This window comes from Pan troglodytes, chromosome 9 (assembly GCF_028858775.2).
Source record: "Pan troglodytes isolate AG18354 chromosome 9, NHGRI_mPanTro3-v2.0_pri, whole genome shotgun sequence".
Taxonomy (NCBI): Eukaryota; Metazoa; Chordata; class Mammalia; order Primates; family Hominidae; genus Pan; species Pan troglodytes.
In genome coordinates this window covers 105507237-105529696 of record NC_072407.2, presented here as the reverse complement: position 1 = coordinate 105529696, position 22460 = coordinate 105507237, and the positions used below count along the sequence as shown (strand labels likewise).

Here is a 22460-nt window from a genome sequence, read left to right as displayed (position 1 = left end):
TACAATTACAAAATTTCACCTATAAATATTTACATATATATCTCTATAAATAAAATAGAACCATGTATTATCACACAGTAGAAAACTACCAATAATTCCTTAATATCATCACACATCCATTATCTCATCTCCTGTTTTAAAGAGTTTTTCTGTTAGAATCATAATTTAAATGAAGCCTATGCTTTGCAGTTTGTTGAAATGTCTCTTAAGTCTCCTAAATCTGTAAGCGTTTCCTCCTCTTTTCCTAGCAATTTGTTTGCAGAAGAAACTATACCAAATAGTTTCCCACATTCTTTTTTGGGTTACGTTCCCATGGTATCACGTTGCTCTGTCTGTTCCTTGTATTCCTATAAACTGGATCTAGAGGTGAGCTCAGACTCAATGTTTGGAAAATACCGCATAGGTGGTACTAGATGTTTCCATCAAGCAGCATATGTCTGGTTGTCTCTCTCTTTTGGCTATTAGAGGCCACTGATAATCACTTTTCATTCAAGGTTACACAAGGGGTAATCTATCATTCCTTATTCCAAGCAGAAATATGTCTATAAAGAGAAACTTCCACTTATCAATTTTTTTATTACCATGAGGTGCAGTTCATATAAGAAAAACTAGATAAATGCCTATTTCCCTTTATGTGTTTTCAAAACAGTGAATGTTTCCTAGCACACTCCAAAGGTGATCAATGACCACCCCTTCTTTTTAAAAAATGGTATTATGAACTGGTGGGTTTAAACATATATGATGTGCTTTAATGCAACGCAATCGCTACTGCATTGGTGTTCAAATTGTCAGTCTTTGCTCAGGGGGAACTTTTTAAGTTGGCTCCTGAGTTTTGATACGTCCCCAGTTGTCTCTTCAATAGTTTCACTGCCTTTCTAGTATGACAAGTATTATTATACAAGTTCATCTTTTGTATTTCCTGCCCTAGAAATTAGTCATTAATCTGATGATTCCTAGTTTCTTTCAAGAGAAATGGTATTAGAGACCATAATTTGGGTGCTAGGAATAATTGATCTTTTTTTTTTTTTTTTTTTTTTGAGATGGAGTCTTGCTCTGTCACCCCGGCTGGAGTGCAGTGGCGTAATCTCGGCTCACTGCAAGCTCCGCCTCCCGGGTTCACGCCATTCTCCTGCCTCAGCCTCCCAAGTAGCTGGGACTACAGGCACCTGCCACCACGCCTGGCCACTTTTTTGTATTTTTAGTAGAGACAGGGTTTCACTGTGTTAGCCAGGATGGTCTCCATCTCCTGACCTCGTGATCCGTGTGCCTCGGCCTCCCAAAGTGCTGGGATTACAGGCGTGAGCCACTGCATCCGGCCAATTGATAATTTTAATTCTAGGATGTTTTAGTGACTGGAGCTTAGAAATCATGTATTTTTAAAAGAAAAACATCATGAGTTCATAATTGTATTTCCAATTCAAATATAGGATTAGCATTTTTACTGAATTTATATGATTTTATTCAATTAATTATTACTTTGCAGAGTTGGAATGGAACTTAAGAGACAAGCTAGACCCATTTTAAAATATTACAAAAGTGACACATCAGAAGCCCACAGAGAATTTACCCATGGTAGCCTAGTTAGGAAGTGGCAAAGTTGTCACAGATACTACAGTTGACAAAACACTCTAGTATATGAATGTTAGCAACTAATGTCTCTTATTCTGTTACTTTGCAAAATAGAACACAATATCATTTATGGAAATAAATTATTTTCAGGCTCTGGAGTACTTGTCTAGGAGCTCCTGACCCTGTAGAGGTTACCCTCTGAACATCAGTTTCACTATTATAGAAAGACAAATGACACTTGCCCACCTCACAGGATGTGGAAAGAATCAGATGTCATATTAAAGAGCTCCAGATATAAGTATTATTTATCCACATGTCTCTAATTTTGGACTGCCTTTTCCTTATTCCCTGCTAATTCTCAAATCGACTAGAAAACAATCAGCTTTTTGGCAGCTACTACATCTCTTAAATGGTGTTATGATAGCAATAAAATAATTTTCTTTCATAGAAAATTAAGACATTCTACTTTTAAGCCTAAATGGGCATTATATGAACTTTACATTATCTTTTCCAATCCTGCTCCTCTCTCTGTCTCTCTCCCTCCGCCGCCCACACACATACCCACACACCAACAACTGCTCTGACTCTTCTGGCCCTTGATATAAATCAGTATGTCCCCCAAAAAATTATTCATTCCTAACATTCTTAAAACTTAACCTGATTTACATATATTTACATATAACAAGACATATTCTCTAGGTAAAATCATTCCCAAATAGATAAAAACACCATCTGTCCTAAATTTTTCTAATTATCTGTTTGCACTGATGAGCTTGTCAGTTATTCAGCTATTCATTTAACAGCACTTTATATGCTAATATTGTGCCTAGAATTGTAAAGGCTAAGCATTTCAGTACATAGACAAATAGAGAAAATAATCTCCTTTGAATTTTTACTTTAGGAAACAAAATACACACATATCAAATATCTAGAATATAAGTTTTGGGAAAATATATACTTCAGAAAATCAAAATAAGGAAAATGCTACTCTGGGATATGTTAACCTAACAGTGATTCATGGAGAGAGTAAATCCTCAGTTGAACTTCAGAAAAAAAAATGTGGGATTTGGGATAAAGAGAATTTTCAACTTTTATCAGTCACTGACTAATCTCTTCCCTCTTGTTCAATTCTGCTTAGATGGCAAAGCTTTAGGAATAAAAACCTGTAATTGTCATGACTCCTTAGCCGATCTTAAAAGGTAAAGCCTAGTGCAAGCATTCCTTTACATTCTTTGGCAAAGAGCAGACAAAGATCACATATTTGTTAGACTGAAGTGATCTGAATCTATGATTGCCTATTTTTAATCCTGGGAAAGGTCTTAAATTATCTTTTTCCAACACCTGATATTTGCTTTGTTTTCCATTACTTCTATGATCAAAACTGAAATAGAAACACCACAATGAAATGTTTTACGATTTTATTCCTTTCTAGTCAGGAGATTTTCTCTATATCGATGTAAAGACTATTTCTCTTTAAATTAGGAACTTAATAATGCTGATTATTATCAACTTAAAGTTGATTTTTTGCATATTCACTAACAGTTTACTAGTTTTTGTATATATTTCCAAATTCTTCCAAATCTTTTAGTTGTAGGCTTTGTTTGTCTTACAGCCAGGGTACAAATCTTTCTTTCAAAACCTAGTGTTTTAAAGCAAAGCAATACAGTGGCTTCTTGATATTTTGTCACTTCTCAAAATCTCTTCAGTGGTAAATGTTACTTCTGTAAAAAAGTTAAATACACTTGCTCTTAAGTCTCCAATAAATAAATGCTCACAGTAGAAGCAGGGACAAGTATTTTTGGCATTCTCACTATTATATTAGCACAATGTTTTGTGTATATAGAAGTTCTTTGAATACTCCTTAACTGAATTAAATTATTATGACCTAATTCCCTCTTTAATATGTTTAACAGGCAAAACATAAGACACTGTTGGGCTGAAGTATTTGGATGAAACTAAAATTTTATTAATAACTATGAACAAACACCCTGTGTTCAATTAATGCAGAAAAGGAGATATATTAGGAAGACTTCAAATAATTCACATTATATTTCCTCCAAAGTTTTGTGCAATTATAGTAATTCAAAATCTATAAATTGTGATTGATTACTCTAAAATGGTTGATGTGTTCATAAACCATATCTTTATTAAAACAAACTGGTCCAGTTCTGTTCAATAATGAGGCTAAAATTTGAAATTTTACACTCATTTGAATCAATTAGCTTTTCATAAATAAAAATTGTTTTATGTGAATAAACATCTTGCATAATTTTTCTGCTTTCCTAAAGTGTCCAAGAAAAGCCTGAATGTCTCACAACAAAATTTGCCCATGCCTTGGGCAAAATGACTTAAAAACATACATTCTACAAAGAGCAAGCAATACACTACTATTTGAAAGAAGACAATGCAATTTTCAAAGGCAAAATGGTGACTCAGTAGTCCCCTCTTATTCGTGGGGAATACATTCCAAGGCCCCAATGGATGCCTGAGACTGCGGATGGTGCCAAACCCTATATATACTATGTTTCTTCCTAAACATACATATCTAGGATAAGGTTTAATTTATACATTAGGTATAGTAAGATATTAACATAAATAATAATAAAATAGAATAATTGTAACAATACCATAATAATAAAGTTATGCAAATATGGTCTCTCTCTCTCAAAATACCTATTGTACTATATTCATTTATTTGCTGACTGTGGGTAACTGAAATTGCAGATACAGAGGGACTACCATATTAGATATCACTTAGTTTGCAAACCAAAGAAAGCAAGGAAAAGCAAAACCAAACAATGAAAACAAAATTATTAGGTTACTCATATTAGCTATTTGGTCAATTTCAATTAAATTTCATAACAAAACACATATGAAGACAAAACAAAATATATTCATCAGTCTATGCACAGTCCAACTTATTTTAACACATGCTTTCTGAATGTTTATAATCAAGTCAATGAACAGTTCTTTTTTAGAAGAGGAAATGATAGGAAATCGGAGTTCTAATGTATGTACAAGTAGCACAATTTAGTGATGCAATTCTGGGGAAAACAAATCTCAAAATAGGAAACAAAACAGCTTGCTACCAATGAATACTCTGACTTTGTTCTGTTAAGAATGTCTAGCTAGGTTTCAAAATGTATATTGGTAAAGATATACTTCCCTGATTTTTCAACAATATAGTGATAACATCATTACTTTCATAATAAGTCCTTGAAGAAAAAAAATAACATACAAAATATGTTAGTCAAATATTTGTTATTTTCAAACCAGAGTGTATAGAAGGCAGAACTTTCAACACATATCTTCTGATATATGTGGTATTTTAACATCTATACAAAATATAAAGTAATGATTGTTTTCCTGAGTAGCTTGTGTAAATATTTTATCGTTCTATTTTCTCTGAGAATAAATTTTTTTCTGAAGCTGAATTGTCAATTGTGCCTATCAGAAGATCCAGCCTCATGGGTTCAGGCTGGCTCAGGACTACTGTGTTACTGTGGGGCTGATAAACTCTCAGGAGCATTATTTACAGGAAGATAGAGCAAAGGCAAACTGACTTCCTGTGGAATGCCAGAAGGGCATCACTGAGACTGGTCCTCATCATAAAGCAGTGTTGACCAAATCATACTATGTGGAATATTAGATCCTGATGGAGCATAGGGTGTAGGTGCATGAGAAGGTTGTGTGGTAAGTAATCTTTGGGACTTCTCAGAGCTGTTAATATAAGACTTTCCAAGGGAGGGAATATTGTGTTTATTAAGTTTGTTTACTGAATCATTTTTCATAGAGAATTATTATGATATATAGAAACATGTTAAGAAATGCACTGGAAAAAGCTAATGCTTTCTGGGTAAAATCCTCTAGCTATATCTTAATTTGAACCAATATTAATTTAACCAAAAATACTGCACTGAACTGGAACTGGAGTAACTTTAAGAATCTGTATCATGGAGCCACTGCACTCCAGCCTGGGAGACAGAGTGAGACTCCATCTCAAAAAAAAAAAAAAAATCTGTTTCATGAATGAATAAATAGTGTGAATGTCAGTTATATTATCTTAGTACATAGATAATGGTAAACAGAAATACTAGAAAAATATTTCATCAGTATTTTATTTATTTTCATTTTTCCTTGAATTCATCATTCCAATCTTGTTAATTCACAAAGTACACTGCATTTCAAATAGAGGCAATGATAGAGCTTCCTCTTCATGCCCCAGTAGAAGTCTTAGAATTTATTGATGATACCCTTTTTTAAGTATCACCACATACTGAAACAATGTTGAAGTTCTTCAATCTTTTGCAACCTAAAATGTTCTTTGAAAAATGGAGCTGCAGCCTAACTCAAAGCAATGTTGTGCAAATGACTGGGTTAGTGGGCAAGTTTCTGTTGAAACGAAGCTCCTCAGGGATACTGGGTGTCAGATAATATTGTGAAAATAATTTGTGAAATAACCTCCTTCTGGTGTAAAAAAATGTTTAGTTACCAAAGTTCTGAGTTATATTATTATCATATAATAAAACATAATCTTTTAAACCTCCATTTTCTACTTTAAAATGGAGATTACAATTCCTATTTCAAAATTTTTATAAAAGCTTAATATCTTGTATTTGAAACACCTTGCAGAGTGCTTGGTATGTAATCAGTGCAAATAAATGTTCACTATGATTGTCTGGACACTAATGCTACCATTGTGGAACTCATAAGTCATTTAACTTACCTGATTCTCAGTCCTTTCATCAGAAAAATAGAAAATTTGCTGTACCAAACCCATAGGATTGTTATGAGACGCCGGTATAATTGTATCTCACAGTGTGCCAATCTATTATCCAACCACTCACTGCTAGACCGATTTTCTAAAACTACAAATCTGATCTTACCATACTCCTGTTCTCAATTCTTTAAAAAAAAATTTTTTTTTAATTCTTTTTTTATTTAATAAAGATGGGGTTCTTGCTATGTTGCCCAAGCCAGGCTCTAACTCCTGGGCTCAAGTGATTCTCCTGCCTTGGCCTCCCAAAGTGTTGGGATTACAGGTGTGAGCCACCATGCCTGGCCCTGTTCTAAATTCTTGATGGCTTCCTACTGACCATAAGGTGGTCTAAACTCTGGCATGGCTACTCAGCTTCTCATACTTGGTCTTGGCCTTCCTTTCTGGCCGCATCCCCCACCATTCTTCCATATGAACTTTATGCTCCAGATGTACAATACTTGCTGTTCCCAGAATATCCTAAGCTCTTTTCTATCTGCATATATTTACATATGCTGCTACTTCTGTCTGGAATGCCTTGTTACCCTATCTTTTTTGAATTTGTCCTTAAACTGTTATTACTAAAGTTCAAGTAACAGTTCAAGAGAAGCTGCCACCTCTCTCAGCGAGGTCATCTGACTTTCCCTCATTGTTCACACATGGTAGAGTTGAAGCCTCCCTCATCTGTCAAAGCGCTTTATATAAACCTCTCTAATTGCACTAATGATTCTGAACTGTAGTACTCTCTTTGCTTATTTGCTTCCCCAGTTGGTGGAAGACTCCGCAGGAGAAATCTGTTTATCTTCGTAACCCCAGGGTTCAGCATAACATCTGGTATATAAAAACTCAACAATAACTTAATAATGAGTGAAAGTACTGGTAAACTAAAAAGTACCATATGAAATAAGATAAAACATTATAGCATTATAAAAGTTTAAATTATTGACAACAGGATAAATTTGACTTACCATGTATGAAGCACTGTGCTAGGTACTTTACACACACACAAACATATTTAATCCTCAGCATGATCCTACAGAAACATTATTATGTCCATTTTCAAATGAGGAAACTGGCTCAGTGAAGTTAGGTACCTTATCTAAATCACCTAATTCATAAGCTTGGAAACTTGGACTACAATTTAGGTCTGCTGAACTAGATAATTTTGTGTACTGAAACACTTAGCAGTAGATCTCATGTTCTTTCCTTCTTAGCTGATATGGGACAGACATTCTGAAAGTAGTATGATTACAGGAAAAGGAGGAGGCTCACTGTAAAGAAAGAAGGGGAAAAAGGAGGTGGGGAAGCACTAACAAATTCTTCCATTACATGTCATGTACAAGTGTAAAAGCCCAGGAGAAAATCTTACAGAAAAATATCATCACTGGCCATCAGAGAAATGCAATTCAAAACCACAATGAGATACCATCTCACACCAGTTAGAATGGCAATCATTAAAAAGTCAGGAAACAACAGGTGCTGGAGAGGATGTGGAGAAATAGGAACACTTTTACACTGTTGGTGGGACTGTAAACTAGTTCAACCATTGTGGAAGTCAGTGTGGCGATTCCTCAGGGATCTAGAACTAGAAATACCATTTGACCCAGCCATCCCATTACTGGGTATATACCCAAAGGATTATAAATCATGCTGCTATAAAGACACATGCACATGTATGTTTATAGCGGCACTATTGACAATAGCAAAGACTTGGAACCAACCTAAATGTCCAACAATGATAGACTGGATTAAGAAAATGTGGCACAGGCCAGGCGCGGTGGCTCACGCCTGTAATCCCAGCACTTTGGGAGGCCGAGGCGGGCGGATCACGAGGTCAGGAGATGGAGACCATCCTGGCTAACACGGTGAAACCCCGTCTCTACTAAAAATACAAAAAATTAGCTGGGCGTGGTAGCGGGCGCCTGTAGTCCCAGCTACTCAGGAGGCTGAGGCAGGAGAATGGCATGAACCCGGGAGGCGGAGCTTGCAGTGAGCCGAGATCACGCCACTGCACTCCAGCCTGGGCGACAGAGCGAGACTCCATCTCAAAAAAAAAAAAAAAAAAGAAAATGTGGCACATATACACCATGGAATACTATGCAGCCATAAAAAATGATGAGTTCATGTCCTTTGTAGGGACATGGATGAAGCTGGAAACCATCATTCTCAGCAAACTATCGCAAGGACATAAAACCAAACACCGCATGTTGTCACTCATAGGTGAGAATTGAACAATGAGAACACATGGACACAGGAAGGGGAATATCACACTCTAGGGACTGTTGTGGGGTCGGGGGAGGGATAGCATTGGGAGATATACCTAATGCTAAATGACGAGTTAATGAGTGCAGCACACCAACATGGCACATGTATACATACGTAACAAACCTGCACGTTGTGCGCATGTACCCTAAAACTTAAAGTATAATAATAAGAAGAAGAAAAAGAGTAAAAAGTTCATATTAACTTTTAGTCATCTCTTCTATAGGATAAATGCTCTATTTATTTTACCTCTCTTTATATGAGCTATTTTTCAAATTAAATTAGCTTTTTATTCCAATCCTGACTTTTCAGAAGTATGACAAATAAAACTGGATAGAAATAATACACAAAGTAAAATATTGCCAAGCTATCAATTCCTAGTCTTGTAAAGTCACATTGCTTTTCATACAACCCGGTAACAGATTGGCTTTGTCCATGACAGCACTGCATTCCTGATTTGCGTTCAGTACGTGGGTATGACTCCAGGTCATTTTCTCCTATATTTATTCTTAGTTGCTCTTCAAGCTCTATTTTTATTGTTTGGGTTTTTCCTCAAGTGAACCTGTTTATACTCGCCCTACTTTTTTTTTTCTCCTCCTCATGATCATTATATGGATTTTATTTTCCAGAGAATTAGTAGTTTATATAATTTAAATTCATTGGAATTTATCTCTGCCATCCTAAACAATTTTGTATATTATATTCACAACACTTGACAAATTCCAACCTTAACTTTTGTATATAAGTTTCAATTTAATTTACACACCTAAGACAAAAATGTGTCATTCATAATTTACCAAATTTTTGTAGAAAATTCTTATAGGAATCAACAGCAAGATTGAAGTAAACATTGATTCTTTCAGTCTCTTCTCTCTCCTTTATCTTATAGTCACTCTAATTTTGGAGAAAATGAAGCTGATATGGGGGAAAAATAGGGAATTTTGACAGAAACATATGCTCTTTTAGGTCAGAGGATACTCTTATAGCTGTCTTGGCAATGTTGCTAACTGCTATCACTTTTTAAGATTTTCCTTAAATAAATACTCTGGTGCATTTGATTTTTATTTTATAAGGAGAATGACAATAACTGGAAAATTCAATGCATTATTTCCCAATGAGAAAGCTCATTTTTCTTGTAGTAAGCAATACATGAAATAGTTTTGTTGCCCATTAGATACAGAATCAGAACTTTAAAGTTTATTCACATGTAGTCATATGTGCATTCTTAACTTTATTAAGAAAAAGTTATGTGCTTCTTTACAACTATGTCCTATTTGAAAGACATGTATACCCCAAGTTCTACTGTTGAAAGTTTTTCAATAATGGTTTTGAAAGGAAAAAAGTTAACTAAATAAGTCTTTAAGATTGTTTTCTTCATCCACCTATCAGCTGCATAATGACATTGTGTGATACAAAGCCATACATCTATTAACACCTTAATTCTATCACTTTCTGTGTAGCTAACTACGAGAAGTCATTTAACCTGCGTGAGCACGTTTCCTCATTTGAAAGTGGGAATAATAATATCTGCCTTGCATGGCTGCTCTGAGGAGGATTTTAGGTAAAGCATATAAAGTACCTAGCACACATTGCTGAAAACAAGAGGAATGCAACACATGGTAGTTCTTATTATCATTAAAGGCTTTTTTATTACCAGGCTATAAACTCTCCAGAAATTAATACTATGTTATTCTTTCTATAACAAAATCAAGGTTTTCAAATGTCTTGTGCATCTTAAACATGATAAAGGATAAAGTACTTTTGACTGCAAATTTGTTCAAATGCAGGTGAGATTAGAAAGCAAACAAAAATACACAGGCCAAGAATGTCTTCTTGAAAAGATAAAATCTAAGAGAGAACTGATATAATTAAAACTTGTGCTTGTTAAAAATGTATTACCTGTGGAATCCAGCCCATAAAACAAGGGAGCACTGATGACACGCTGGGAGAATCAAGCTGATTTTCAGAAAGTTGATTTCCATCAAAACTACATCCTTCTAGTAACAAGCCACTGATCTGCCATGGAAACAAATATGTCATGAACATATGCATTAAAGTCTCAAATGTCAGAGGTTACTCTATCTTAAGAGCAATGCTTTCCATTGTGTTCACCGATTCCAAATATATGAAAACAAAGATTATAGTACTTTGAGAATAAAGTCAGTAAGGCCTGGACTAGTGTTCACTGTCAACTTCTTTGAGACTGATTTCTCATTTTTAGCAAATATATTTTTAGAATTACATATAAATCTCATCTGTTATACAACTGTGGGTGTCTTGACATTAGTGTAATAGAATCACAGTGGCAAAAGCCAAAAAGTTATTCTTTCTCCATGAGGGAAGGGAGAAAAGCATAATTAGAGAGCAAACGCTGTATTCCCAACCTGAATTCTGACACCTTTTAAGGAATAGAATAAAGTTCAGAAAGTGTAATGAAAAAAACGACATGCGATATGAATATGAAAGAAGAATTAAAGAGAAGAAAGAATTCATGTCTTTAAGGTAACCTTGGTGTAAATATAAGAAATCCTGAAAATGAAAACACGGTTCTTTTGGTACTATTAGCTCCATATTTCTTCTTTGAAACTCTTCATTCTTTTAGTTTCTGCAGTTAATCTAGCCTGACTATCTAAAGGTAACAAATGTAGAGTCAGTATTTGGCATTTATAGCTCTTCTGGCACTTTGCCCTAAGAGCCACATCTATATTATCATAATTTGAACTTGGTACAAAATATAAACAAACTTAAAGTATACAGTGCCGGCCGGGTGCGGTGGCTCACACCTGTAATCCCAACACTTTGGGAGGCTGAGGCGGGCAGATCACAAGGTCAGGAGATCGAGACCATCCTGGCTAACATGGTGAAACCCCGTCTGTACTAAAAATACAAAAAATTAGCTGGGCGTGGTGGCGGGCACCTGTAGTCCCAGCTACTCTGGAGGCTGAGGCAGGAGAATGGCGTGAATCCGGGAAGCGGAGCTTGCAATGAGCCGAGATCGCGCCACCACACTCCGGCCTGGGCGACAGAGCGAGACTCCGCCTCAAAAAAAACAAAACAAAACAAAACAAAAAAACAGTGCCTTCAAATTTTAACATACTAAATGAAAGAACTATAGAATTTAGAATGAAGGGAACACTAAATTGGAAGAGTGAAGATAATTTTCAGCAACATACACTCAGGGAATGGTTTAGGTGCTAGGAGAGGATCCCTTAACCAATTGTTTTGAATGATTTCATTACTTGAATTTTACAGTAAGGTTGCTGTTGCAAGGAAAAGATAAGTAACTTTGTTGTTAGTAAAAGAGCTGGGATGATAAATATTTAATACTTAAATATTCTTTCTGCTATATGACTAATGTGATATACAGGTCACTTGAAGAGTTTCAAAAATATTCTGGCCTGAATTTAGTTTTGTCCTTTTCTATAAACAATAAATAGTATTGTTTTTCATGTTTCCAATCTCTATGTAAAGGGTAACATGCAACCTACTCTTTTCCTTCATTATTGGTTTTAAGGTGCATCCATTTTGTTCTTTCATTTCCAACAGCTGCACAACATTTCATTTTGTTAATATACAACAATTTATCCATTTTTCTGCTGGTGAATATTTCTAACCATTTACCATTATTAAAAAAACACTGCAATAACCATGCTGTGTACTTCCTTATACACATTTGCATGAATTTCTCTAGATAGGTTGAAGAGTGTGGTCAATCTCAATTTTACCTAATATTGGCAAATTATTCCCCAAAGTAACTCTATCAATCTATACTCTTACTTGTCATATATAAGAATTTACATTATGCTACAATCTTGCCAATACTTGGTCTGTTGAGACCTAAAAATTCTGCCAATCTGATGAGCATGAAATGGAATCAAATTTTGGTCTTAACTTCATTTCCTAGTTACTAGTAAGAACAAGTACTTTTCCTTATGTTTATTAGCCATTCAGGTTTCCTCTTCATGTAAGTTGCCTATTAAAATCTTTTGCCCACTTCCACCTTTTCCTTACTATGGACATTTTCTTTAAAAGATTGATCTATAAACATCCTTTATCTGTTTTAAGTACTAATCCTTTGTCAGTTATACAAGATACTAATATCTTTTCCTAGTCTGTGGCCTGTGTTTTCACTTTCTATGGTATCTTTAATTTCAGGGTAGCAAATTTATCAGCTTTTTCCTTTAAGACTTTTACTTCTTTTGTGTCTAAAGAAATCCTGAGTAGATATTTTCCTGTGTTTCTAAAAGTCTTCTCTTTCAGTTTTATTTCTGTAACTTTTTAAACCTTCAGAGTCAATTTTTATTTGTAATATAAAGTATGGATCAAATTTTATCATTTTCTAAATGAGTGAGCAATTGTTTCAGAATTATTTATCAAATAGTCCTTCCAAGCCCCTAATTTGTAACCAACCCCACTTTTGTCATGTGTCAAGTTTCCATACTGGCATAAGTTTGTTTCTGGACTGTTTTTTGTGTTACATTAGTCTGTCGTTCCCTAAACCAGCACCATACTGTCTCAACTGCCATCGCTTAATAATGATAACAATAATAATAGTGTGACACAGTGCAAAATATGGTCAAACATTCATCTCCTCCTAATATGCACCCCTTTGCCAAGTAAGCTTGGCTGCTGCTTCCTTCAGGACGTGGAGTTTCTTTTCTACCCCTTGAACTTGGGCTGGTCTTTTAAATTGCTTTGACCAATAGAATGTGGTCGGACTTTAAGCAACTTCTGAAGCTAGGCTTTAAAAGGCTCTGCCTTCTAGAAATGCTGCACTGAAACCACCATATAAGGAAGCTCTCCTAGTCTACTGCAGTATGAGAGGGCATGTGAAGGACTGAGGTACCTCAGTATGAGGTACCTACAAGTATGAGGGGGCATGTGAAGGACTGAGCTAGCACCAGTTGCCATATATATGAATGAGGCCAGCATGGACCTTCCCTTCTAACTGATCTAGCCGAATGCAGATGCAGAGTGGGTCTGAGTAAATCAGCAAAGGATCTACTAGGCAACCCACAGAATTGTGAGAAAATAATAAATTGGTATTCTAAGCCACTAAGTTTTGAGCTAGTTTGAGCAAATGCTAACTCAAACTCATGTGCCACAGATTAAAAAAAAACCAAAACACACTTTGCGATACTGGTTGAAATTGCATGAAATTTTAAAATTTGATTTTGGAAAGTCTGACATTTTTTAAGTATTTACTCTTGTGATATGTAAACAGGACATTTTCACCATTAAGTTCTTCTTTCTTGTATTTTTCCACTTCTCAAATTATCTGCGTGATCATGACTGAAATGTACATCTTTAAGTAACATTTAACTGGATTTTATTTTTTCCCCAGTCTGATAATCTCTCTTAATTGGTAGGATTAATATGTTTACAATAGTCATATATTTGGTATTATTCCTATTTTATATTTTTTTCTCTTTACCTTTTTTTGCTTTTTCTCCTTTTCTGCTATGGATTGTATATCCATTTTAGTGTTTTACCATCTACTTTTAAATGTGTAATTAAGTGTAAAACTTTCTAATAAATTCTTAAAGTATTCAGTACTGAACATAGTATGAATTTTAACACATTATATCTAATTGAATTATTGCTGTTTAGATTTTCAGCTTAAGCATAACATATTTTACAGTCAATATTTAAGCTACTTAAATTTAAGTTAAATTACACACTAAAATTACTTTGTTAATTTGGGGTTCACTGTTGTTTTAGGTGTTCATTACTTTCTCTCTGGCTTTACTTTGTGCAGAAGTACGTGTTTCAATATTGCTTTCATTGAGGCTGTATGTGAGTGGTGAATTCTTGTGGTCTTTGGGTTCCTAAAGTCTCTTATTGCTTTCATTATTGAATTATTTTAGATGGCAATAAAGTTTAACAATTATTTTTCCTCATCAATTTGAATATATTATTGTACTGTCTTCTGACATCTAGTGTTGTGAATGAGAAGTCCGCTGTCAACATGGTGATTATTTTGGTAGAAAATCTGATGTTTTATCTGGTAACTTTGAAGATTTTCCTCTTTAATTTACTTTGTTTATTATTTTTGGTACTTTGCAGATGCTTTTCATCCAAGAACTCATCATTCTCCAATTCTGGAAAATTCCTGAATTAGTTTTTCAAGTTTCTCTTCTCTGTCATTCTCTCTGTTTTATACTTCTAGAAATCCTTTTAGAAATAGGTTGGAGTATCTGAAACTATTGTCTTTGTCTCATAACATAACCAATTTATCATGTCTTCTTAAATCATATCTAATGTATAGTTTGTCTATCAATTTTTTCATTTAAAGACTACATTTTTCATTTCTGACATTACTTTCAACTATAACTGTATTATCTTTCCCTGTTTCTCCTCCAGAAGTTCTTGTTATTTTGTACTGCAAGTTATTCCTTCATGTATCTGTTCAAGGAAACTAAAATAGTTTACTTTTTTGTCAGATTTTTCTGTAAAATTAACAACAAACTAATTGACTAGCTGTTTCATCTGATGATTTTGTTAGTTTTCCTTTTTGGATTAGATTTTTTTTCCCATTTACTTTGGATTTTGGATTCTAGGTTCATCTTGAGCAGTATTTTCCCTCCATAGACCTCTTTACTGTCCCTTCCATATCTACATATATACAATATTTATAATGCCAGTTTGGGGGTTCTGTTCTGGAGATGTTGGGATACTGCAGATCTCGTGGATAGGTAGTGAGATTCAGCATCTAAGGAGTCAGGCTATTTCTTTGTCTTTCAGCTTTCTTAAGCCTACAGATTTCTATAATGCCATAAACTCAATCAGTGATTCTGCAACAGCTTTATTTTGTTTGTTTGGTTATTTGAGGCAGGGTCTCACTCCCATTGCCCAGGCTGGAATACAGTGGCATGATCATGACTCACTGCAGCCTTGATCTCCTGGACTCAGGTGATTCTCCCACCTCAGCCTCTTGAGTAGCTGGGATGACAGGCATGCACCACCAGGCCTGGCTAATTTTTTGTATTTGTAGTAGAAACAGGGTTCTTCCATGTTGCTCAGGCTGGTCTTAAACACCTGGGCTCAAGCGATCTGCTTGCCTCAGCCTCCCAAAGTGCTGGGATTACAGGCATGAGCCGCTGCTCCAGGCCTGCAACAGCTTTATCCAGTCTCCTTTTATTGGGGAGATGGAGAGCCTAACCTCAGAACTGGATTCGACCAGCAACAAGCCTGGTTATAGTCCTATGTAACATTTAGCACTACTAATTCCTTTTACTCTAAAAAAGCCATGCTTCATTGCTTCCTAATTCTGGACTTATAGCTCAATCTATCTGTACTTCCAGCCCTACTTATAATTTTATTTTCTGTCCTGTTTCTGACACAACGTAATACTTACCTTGTATTTCAAGCCAGCTAAGGTTTGTGATTTCCTTTTTTTATATTTTACCAATCATTAGTATATATTTAGATAAAAGTGGATGAATCACAATCTCCCTGGGCCATCTTCAGCGGTTCTCAGTTGTTTACAATATATTGAAAGAAAAATAAGGTTTGTACTATATGTGTTAGGTCCATTTAATTGCAAACATAATTTTTGAGAAAGAATCACCATAAAATATTATACTGATCTGCATGATTGTTTCATAGGTTTATTCACTTACTGAAAATTCATAAAGCTGTACTCTGAAATTTGTACATTTTTGTGTATGACGCTACACTTCACTATTAAGGTTTACCCCCTCCTCAAAAAAGAAAAAAGAAAGATATACAGGTCAACATTAAGAGGCGTCACATATATGCCAAAGACCAGAGACAACTGCACATGAAAAATAAAATAAATGCAATTTACTGAAACATTAGATATACAAGAAGCTCACAATGATACTTAAAGAGAAAATGTCACTGGACACTGCTGGAAACTATCAACAGCATCTTTTGAATATTCCCAGTTTAAATGAAAAAATTAGGTATTCTTTATTTTCAACAAAAAATGTATTTCATAGTATCCAAGTAACTACATAGACCTAATTGAAGCCTCTTTACAGAAGAATTTTAGCTAATAAATGTGGAAGGAATAACAAAATTAGAAAAATCAGTGTGCAACCCTAGTTATCCAAGCAATGATCTATTAGATGAAATACTGATGAGAAACTTTACATGAGGAATGAGGCTGTCACTGCCTGTACACATGAATCAATTTTAGCATCACTAAAAACAAGAAAACAACACGTGTGTGCCTCATGATACAATGTAAAATGAAGAACACAGTGCCACTTATGACGTATTTTTGTTGCCCCTCCACACAAAAAAAATCAATGTAATTAGATCTTTGGAATTAATTTATATTTATAAGGAATGAGAGACAGAGGAACAAAAGTTTACTAACATAAGGAAGCAAGCAGATGAATACAGAATGTACATCATTCTATAGGAGAAATGACCCCACTCCTGTAACAAACAGTGGTAATAAATGAAAGGTGGAACCTGATTTAGGTATAAAAAGACTTAAGGCACATCACCAAATGCCATGTTAGCATCTCATTTCATTATTTTGACACTGATTCAAACAAACCACTGGAAAGAGTTCTTTTGGAGACTGGTCAATATTGTTTTGGACTGAATATTAAATGATTCCAAGGAATTTTAATTTTGATATTTGTGATAATACATTATATTTAAGAAAAAATATATTTTTAAAGAAACACATTCAGAACCATAGAAGGGTAAAATAAAATGATGTCTGAAATGTGTTTTAGCAAGAAAAAAAAGAGAAAAAGGTGGAATGTTTCTAAATCTTAAAACCTTGGAATATGCAGACTCATTTTACTACTCTCTCTTCTGTATTTGTTTAAAATGTTTAATAATAGAAAGTATTAAACACTATTAAAAAAAAAAACCTTGAAGACCAAAGGATGTTTACATTTTCCTAGGGAATTGACTGTTTCATGCAGAACTACAATATAGTACCTGTATGTGCTCAGCAGCCATGTGTGGTTACTGTATATACTATACCGCATATGGCTACTGAGCACTCGAAGTGTTGCTAGGGCAATCCTCTCTCAGCCTTGGAGGAAGATGTAACACGTAGGCTGAACAGGAGCTTGATTTATGTATTTTGCAATATCAAGTTTTCAAGTACTATTTAACACATAATAGATCAATAATGGCAGGAATTTTAGAGGGCCATGCTCAGGAACTGAAAATCAATACATAAATATGTTCTCTCAAGTAGGTCTAGAGGGTTTAAGATATTGATTGGTTTGGAGAACTACAGCCTCACTGTTTAATTCAGTCTATGGTGATAGAGATTTTAAAAAAACTAATAAAATTATAGTGATAGTAAAATTCAAGTATAATTCAAATCCAAAGTTCTCCTATTGAAACAATCCCTTCTGCTGTAAAGCATAATTAAAAGGAGCCTAAATGGACAAATGAACTTACTAATTTTGCCAAGTGCTAACAGTGAAAGCCTTACAAAGACTTCTTCCCTGATAACATTATTGGAAACTGCAGGTGAGAAAGTTAGAAAATGTGCTTTTATAGCTCACATGAATGGACCAGAGAGAGGAAAAGTTCTGTCGAGTTATCTTAAATCTCATATGTAGAGATGGCTTTTAAAATTAAAGTTGTAAGTATATGTGGAAATACATTACTAACAAAAATGACAATTATTTTCTAGTCATTATACCATGCTTATTTATGTTACTAAATATTTACAAGTGAATATTTTAATTCTTAACAATAAAATATCTTTTAATGAATCCCAAATGAAAAATAAAAGAATTTTGCTGACTGGATATACAGAACTTTATATGAAAAACATACTTGATTTTCTAACTAAGAAACAAATATTTCCTACTATATAAATCTTAATCATATATGTAATCTGAATATATATAAAAATATATATTCACTGTATATATAAAATATACATTATATATATATAGATTATACATATATATTCAGAGATCCTCATAATAAACATGTCAATGAAGTTATTATTGAAATCTACTCATAACTGTGACAGCCAAGGCTCAGACTGCCCCATTAATTGCTTAAAAATGTCACATAGCTCTTTTTTAGATACTAATATTATAATCTTGTTTTACTGTCAGCGCAGCCCACCCCCCCGCCCCACCCACTGCCCCAATGTACAAAACAATTATATAAGCTTGGGATTTTCTGGTTGTGCATGACTTTATTCCCATTTTGAAAGAACGGTCAACATACTTTGGGAAATATGAACACATTTTGACACAATAAAACTGGTTTCCCTTGCTTATTATACTCCTAAATTAAAAAATGATGCTATAATTACATGCATGGTTCACAGCTGCCAGAGACTAAATATACATGTTTTGTGTTCCTTCCCTCTCCTGACAATTGGACAGCAGTGTATGACCCACCAGTAATAGCCAAGGTACTTCTCATGAGCTAGGGGCTAAGGTTAAAATAAAATGTCAAGAAGCTGGGTGTGGTGGTGTGTGCCTGTAATCCCAGCTACTCAAGAAGCTGAGGCAGGAGGATTGCTTGAGCCCAGGAGTTCAAATTCACCCTGGGCCACATAGCAAAACCCCATCTCAACAAAACAAAACGACAAAATTGAATGAAAGAAAACTTTTCTAACTCCTTCAGCTTTAAGTGAGAATTTTATGGCAGTCTATAGAGCCAAAAGGGAAAGATCTAGCTTGTTGGTAATGATCAAATTTGTGGCACACTATACCATTGTAGCCGATGCTAGGAACACCTACTACAGTGCCTCTCCTATTATAGGCGCTCAACCATTCAGAAAGGGTTTGATCGAATGCTTATTATGTAACGGCTATTGTTACTACTCTCAGGGGACTTACATTCTACTAGAATAAGACAACAAATATAAATAAATGACAGTATGTTAGAAAATAGTAGTAATATGAATACAAATTTTTTGAGCAGGAAATGAACTATATGAATGGCATTTCTAATAAGTTAGTTGTATAAAGTTAACTGCATTAAAGAACTATAGCCAGGCCATATGCAATGGCTCACGCCTGTAATCTGGTCGCTTTGGGAGGCCGAGGAAGGTGGATCGCTTGAGCCCAGAAGTTTGAGACCAGCTTAAAGTTTTTAAGTGGGAAAAAATGTTAAGTGGGCAATTCTATGTAAAAAATGGGAAAGAGGAATGGCAAGGAATGATAGTGTAAGAGGGGCTAGTGATACAAAAAAAGGTTGGGGTTGCTGGGGAAAAAGTTTCCATCACAGACTTTTAAATTATTTTTGTTAATGTTTAAATGATTACCTGTTATTGTAAAAATAATGGATTTTAACAGGAAAAAGAGCTAAGAAAAATTTGTACTACGAAAGAAATAGATCATCATAAGTGGCTTTTTTTTTAAACCGTTAACTAATGTACTCACAAATTATAAACTCCCTGAGGACAAGACTTTTTATATACTAATTTTTATATACTATATACAGGTTGAGTATCCCTTATCTGAAATGCTCGGGAACAAAGTGTTTTTGATTTTGAATTTTTTTTTGAATTTTGGAATACAGTCATGCATCACTTAATGATGGGAATACATTCTGAGAAATGCATCATTAGGTGACTTCATCACTGTGTGAACATGAGAGTGTACTTAAACAAACCTAGATGGTATAGCCTACTGCATACCTAGGCTAGATGCTATAGCCTACTACATACCTAGGCTAGATGCTATAGCCTATTGCTCCTAGGAAACAAATCTGTACAGCATGTAATTGTGCTGAATACTGTAGGCAACTGGAACACATGGTAAGTGTATCTATGCATAGAAAATATACAGTAAAGAGAGTATAAAAGATAAAAAAAATCCTATACCCGTTGAGGGCACTTACCATGAATGGAGTTTAAAAGAATGCAAGTTGCTCTGGGTGAGTCAGTGAATAAGTGGTGAATGATGTGAAGGCCTAGGACACTACTATATATTACTGTAGACTTTATAAACACTGTACACTTAGGCTTCAATAATTTGTTAAAAATAATTTTCTTCAATAACCTTAGCTTACTGTAACTTTTTACTTTATATTTTTAATTTTTTACACATCTCGTGTTTATGTTTTAAGCTAAGTGTTATTTATAAAAGTCAAAAAGTTAAAAAAATTAAAAGTATAAAGTAAAAAGTGTTTTGAGCAGGAAACTAGAACTATATGAATGGAATTTCTGAAAAGCTAGTTGCATAAAGTTAACTGCATTAAAGAACTATAGTCAGGCCAAGTGCAATAGCTCATGCCTGTAATCCTAGCACTCTAGGAGGCCAAGGCAGAAGGATCACTTGAACCCAGGCGTTTTAAACACAAACACTTTTTACTTTATACTTTTGATTTTTTGCATATCTGTACAATGTGTTTATGTTTTAAGCTAAGTGTTATTTACAAGAGTCAAAAAGTATAAAAATAGTTTTATATCATTATTTTTTAAGTTTTTTCTTTTTAAAATTTATTTTAATTTTTACTATTTAAACTTTTTTGTTAAAAATGAAGACACAGACGCACACATTAGCCTAGGCCTCCCACAGGGTCAGGATCATTATTATTAGTCTTCCACCTTCACATCTTACAGCACTGGAAGGTCTTTAGGGGCAGTAACAGGCATGAAGCTGTCATCTCCTATGGTTACAATGCCTTCTTCTGGAATACCTCCTGAAGGACCTGCCTGAGGCTGTCTTACAGTTAACTTTTTGAAGAATATAATTAGAAGGAGTACACTCTAAAATAATGATAAAAGGTATTATATAGTAAATACATAAAGCATGAACAGTTATCAAGTAGTATGTGCTATACATAATTATATGTGCTTTACTTTTATATAACTGGCAGCGCAGATTTATTTACACTAGCATCACTGCAAACGCAGGACTAATGTGTGCACCAAAATGTTACAATGAACAAAAGACGTCACCGGGCAATATGAATTTTTCAGCTTCATTATAATTTTATGGAACCACTGTAGTATGTGCAACCTGTCATTGACAAACATCGTTATGCAATGCATGACTATTTGCACATACACAAATGAACTATCTTGGGGATGGGACCCAAGTCTAAACACCAAATTCACTTATGTTTCATATACATTTTATACATATACCCCAAAGGTAATTTTATATAATATTTTAAAGAATTTTGTGCATGAAACAATGTTTGCGCACACTGAACCATCAGAAAGCAAAGGTGTCACTATCTTGGCCACCCATGTGGACCAAAATACGACAATATGTGGTATCATATTGGTAATCAAAAAGGTTCAGATTTGGGGGTGTTTTGGATTTTTGGATTAGGGATGTTTGGATGGATGCTCAACCTGTATGTAGTTTACTGTACAGTAAATATTAGGTTCAATTTTAGAACAGGTAAGGTAAAAGAACTGCATGGTTTGTATAAATTTGTGCTAAAGTTACACTTTCAAATATTGTATCCCTAAGATTCTTATGTTTGCATAAGAAGAGTCTGTATTTTCTATTACAAGTTGTTTCATGCCAAATCTTATTTTGATTTTTCACATAGATAATACAATCTAACTCTACTGATCTTACACTATAAAGATAGGTCACTTTGAGATCAAAATTTCAGAATCTCTTAAATCAGTTGGTGATAAGGCTGAGATTCCAAGATCTAAAATTAGTCTAGTACCTTAATTTGCAGCTTTGCTTCTTGCAGTCGACCTTTCCATGAGGCTACAAATTTAAGGCTATCCACAGAACGACCCACTGCCCTGTAAAGGTAAAGCATCAAAGTCACAAATCAATAATCCTTAGGAATTAAAATATGAAGAGTAACTGAAGATATAGTCCTATTTATTTAAAATTAAAATATTTACCATGTGTAAATAATAATACCATTAAACTATGCATAATATGTCAGAGTTCACACTAAATTTTCAAAGTTAACTGTC

The 22460-nt window shown here is 34.4% G+C and overlaps 1 protein-coding gene across 3 annotated transcripts in view; it reads right to left on the bottom strand.

Annotated features, from left to right (window-relative positions):
* DYNC2H1 (dynein cytoplasmic 2 heavy chain 1) overlaps positions 1-22460 on the bottom strand; it is a 374133-nt gene that overhangs the window by 760 nt on the left and 350913 nt on the right. For all 3 annotated transcript variants that reach the window (XM_063784470.1, XM_063784471.1, XM_063784472.1), the window contains 2 exons: positions 22199-22280; positions 10487-10603 (listed from right to left, as the gene is read on the bottom strand). In XM_063784470.1, the coding sequence (XP_063640540.1) occupies positions 10487-10603; positions 22199-22280 (199 nt within the window). The remainder of the gene's footprint in view (positions 1-10486; positions 10604-22198; positions 22281-22460) is intronic.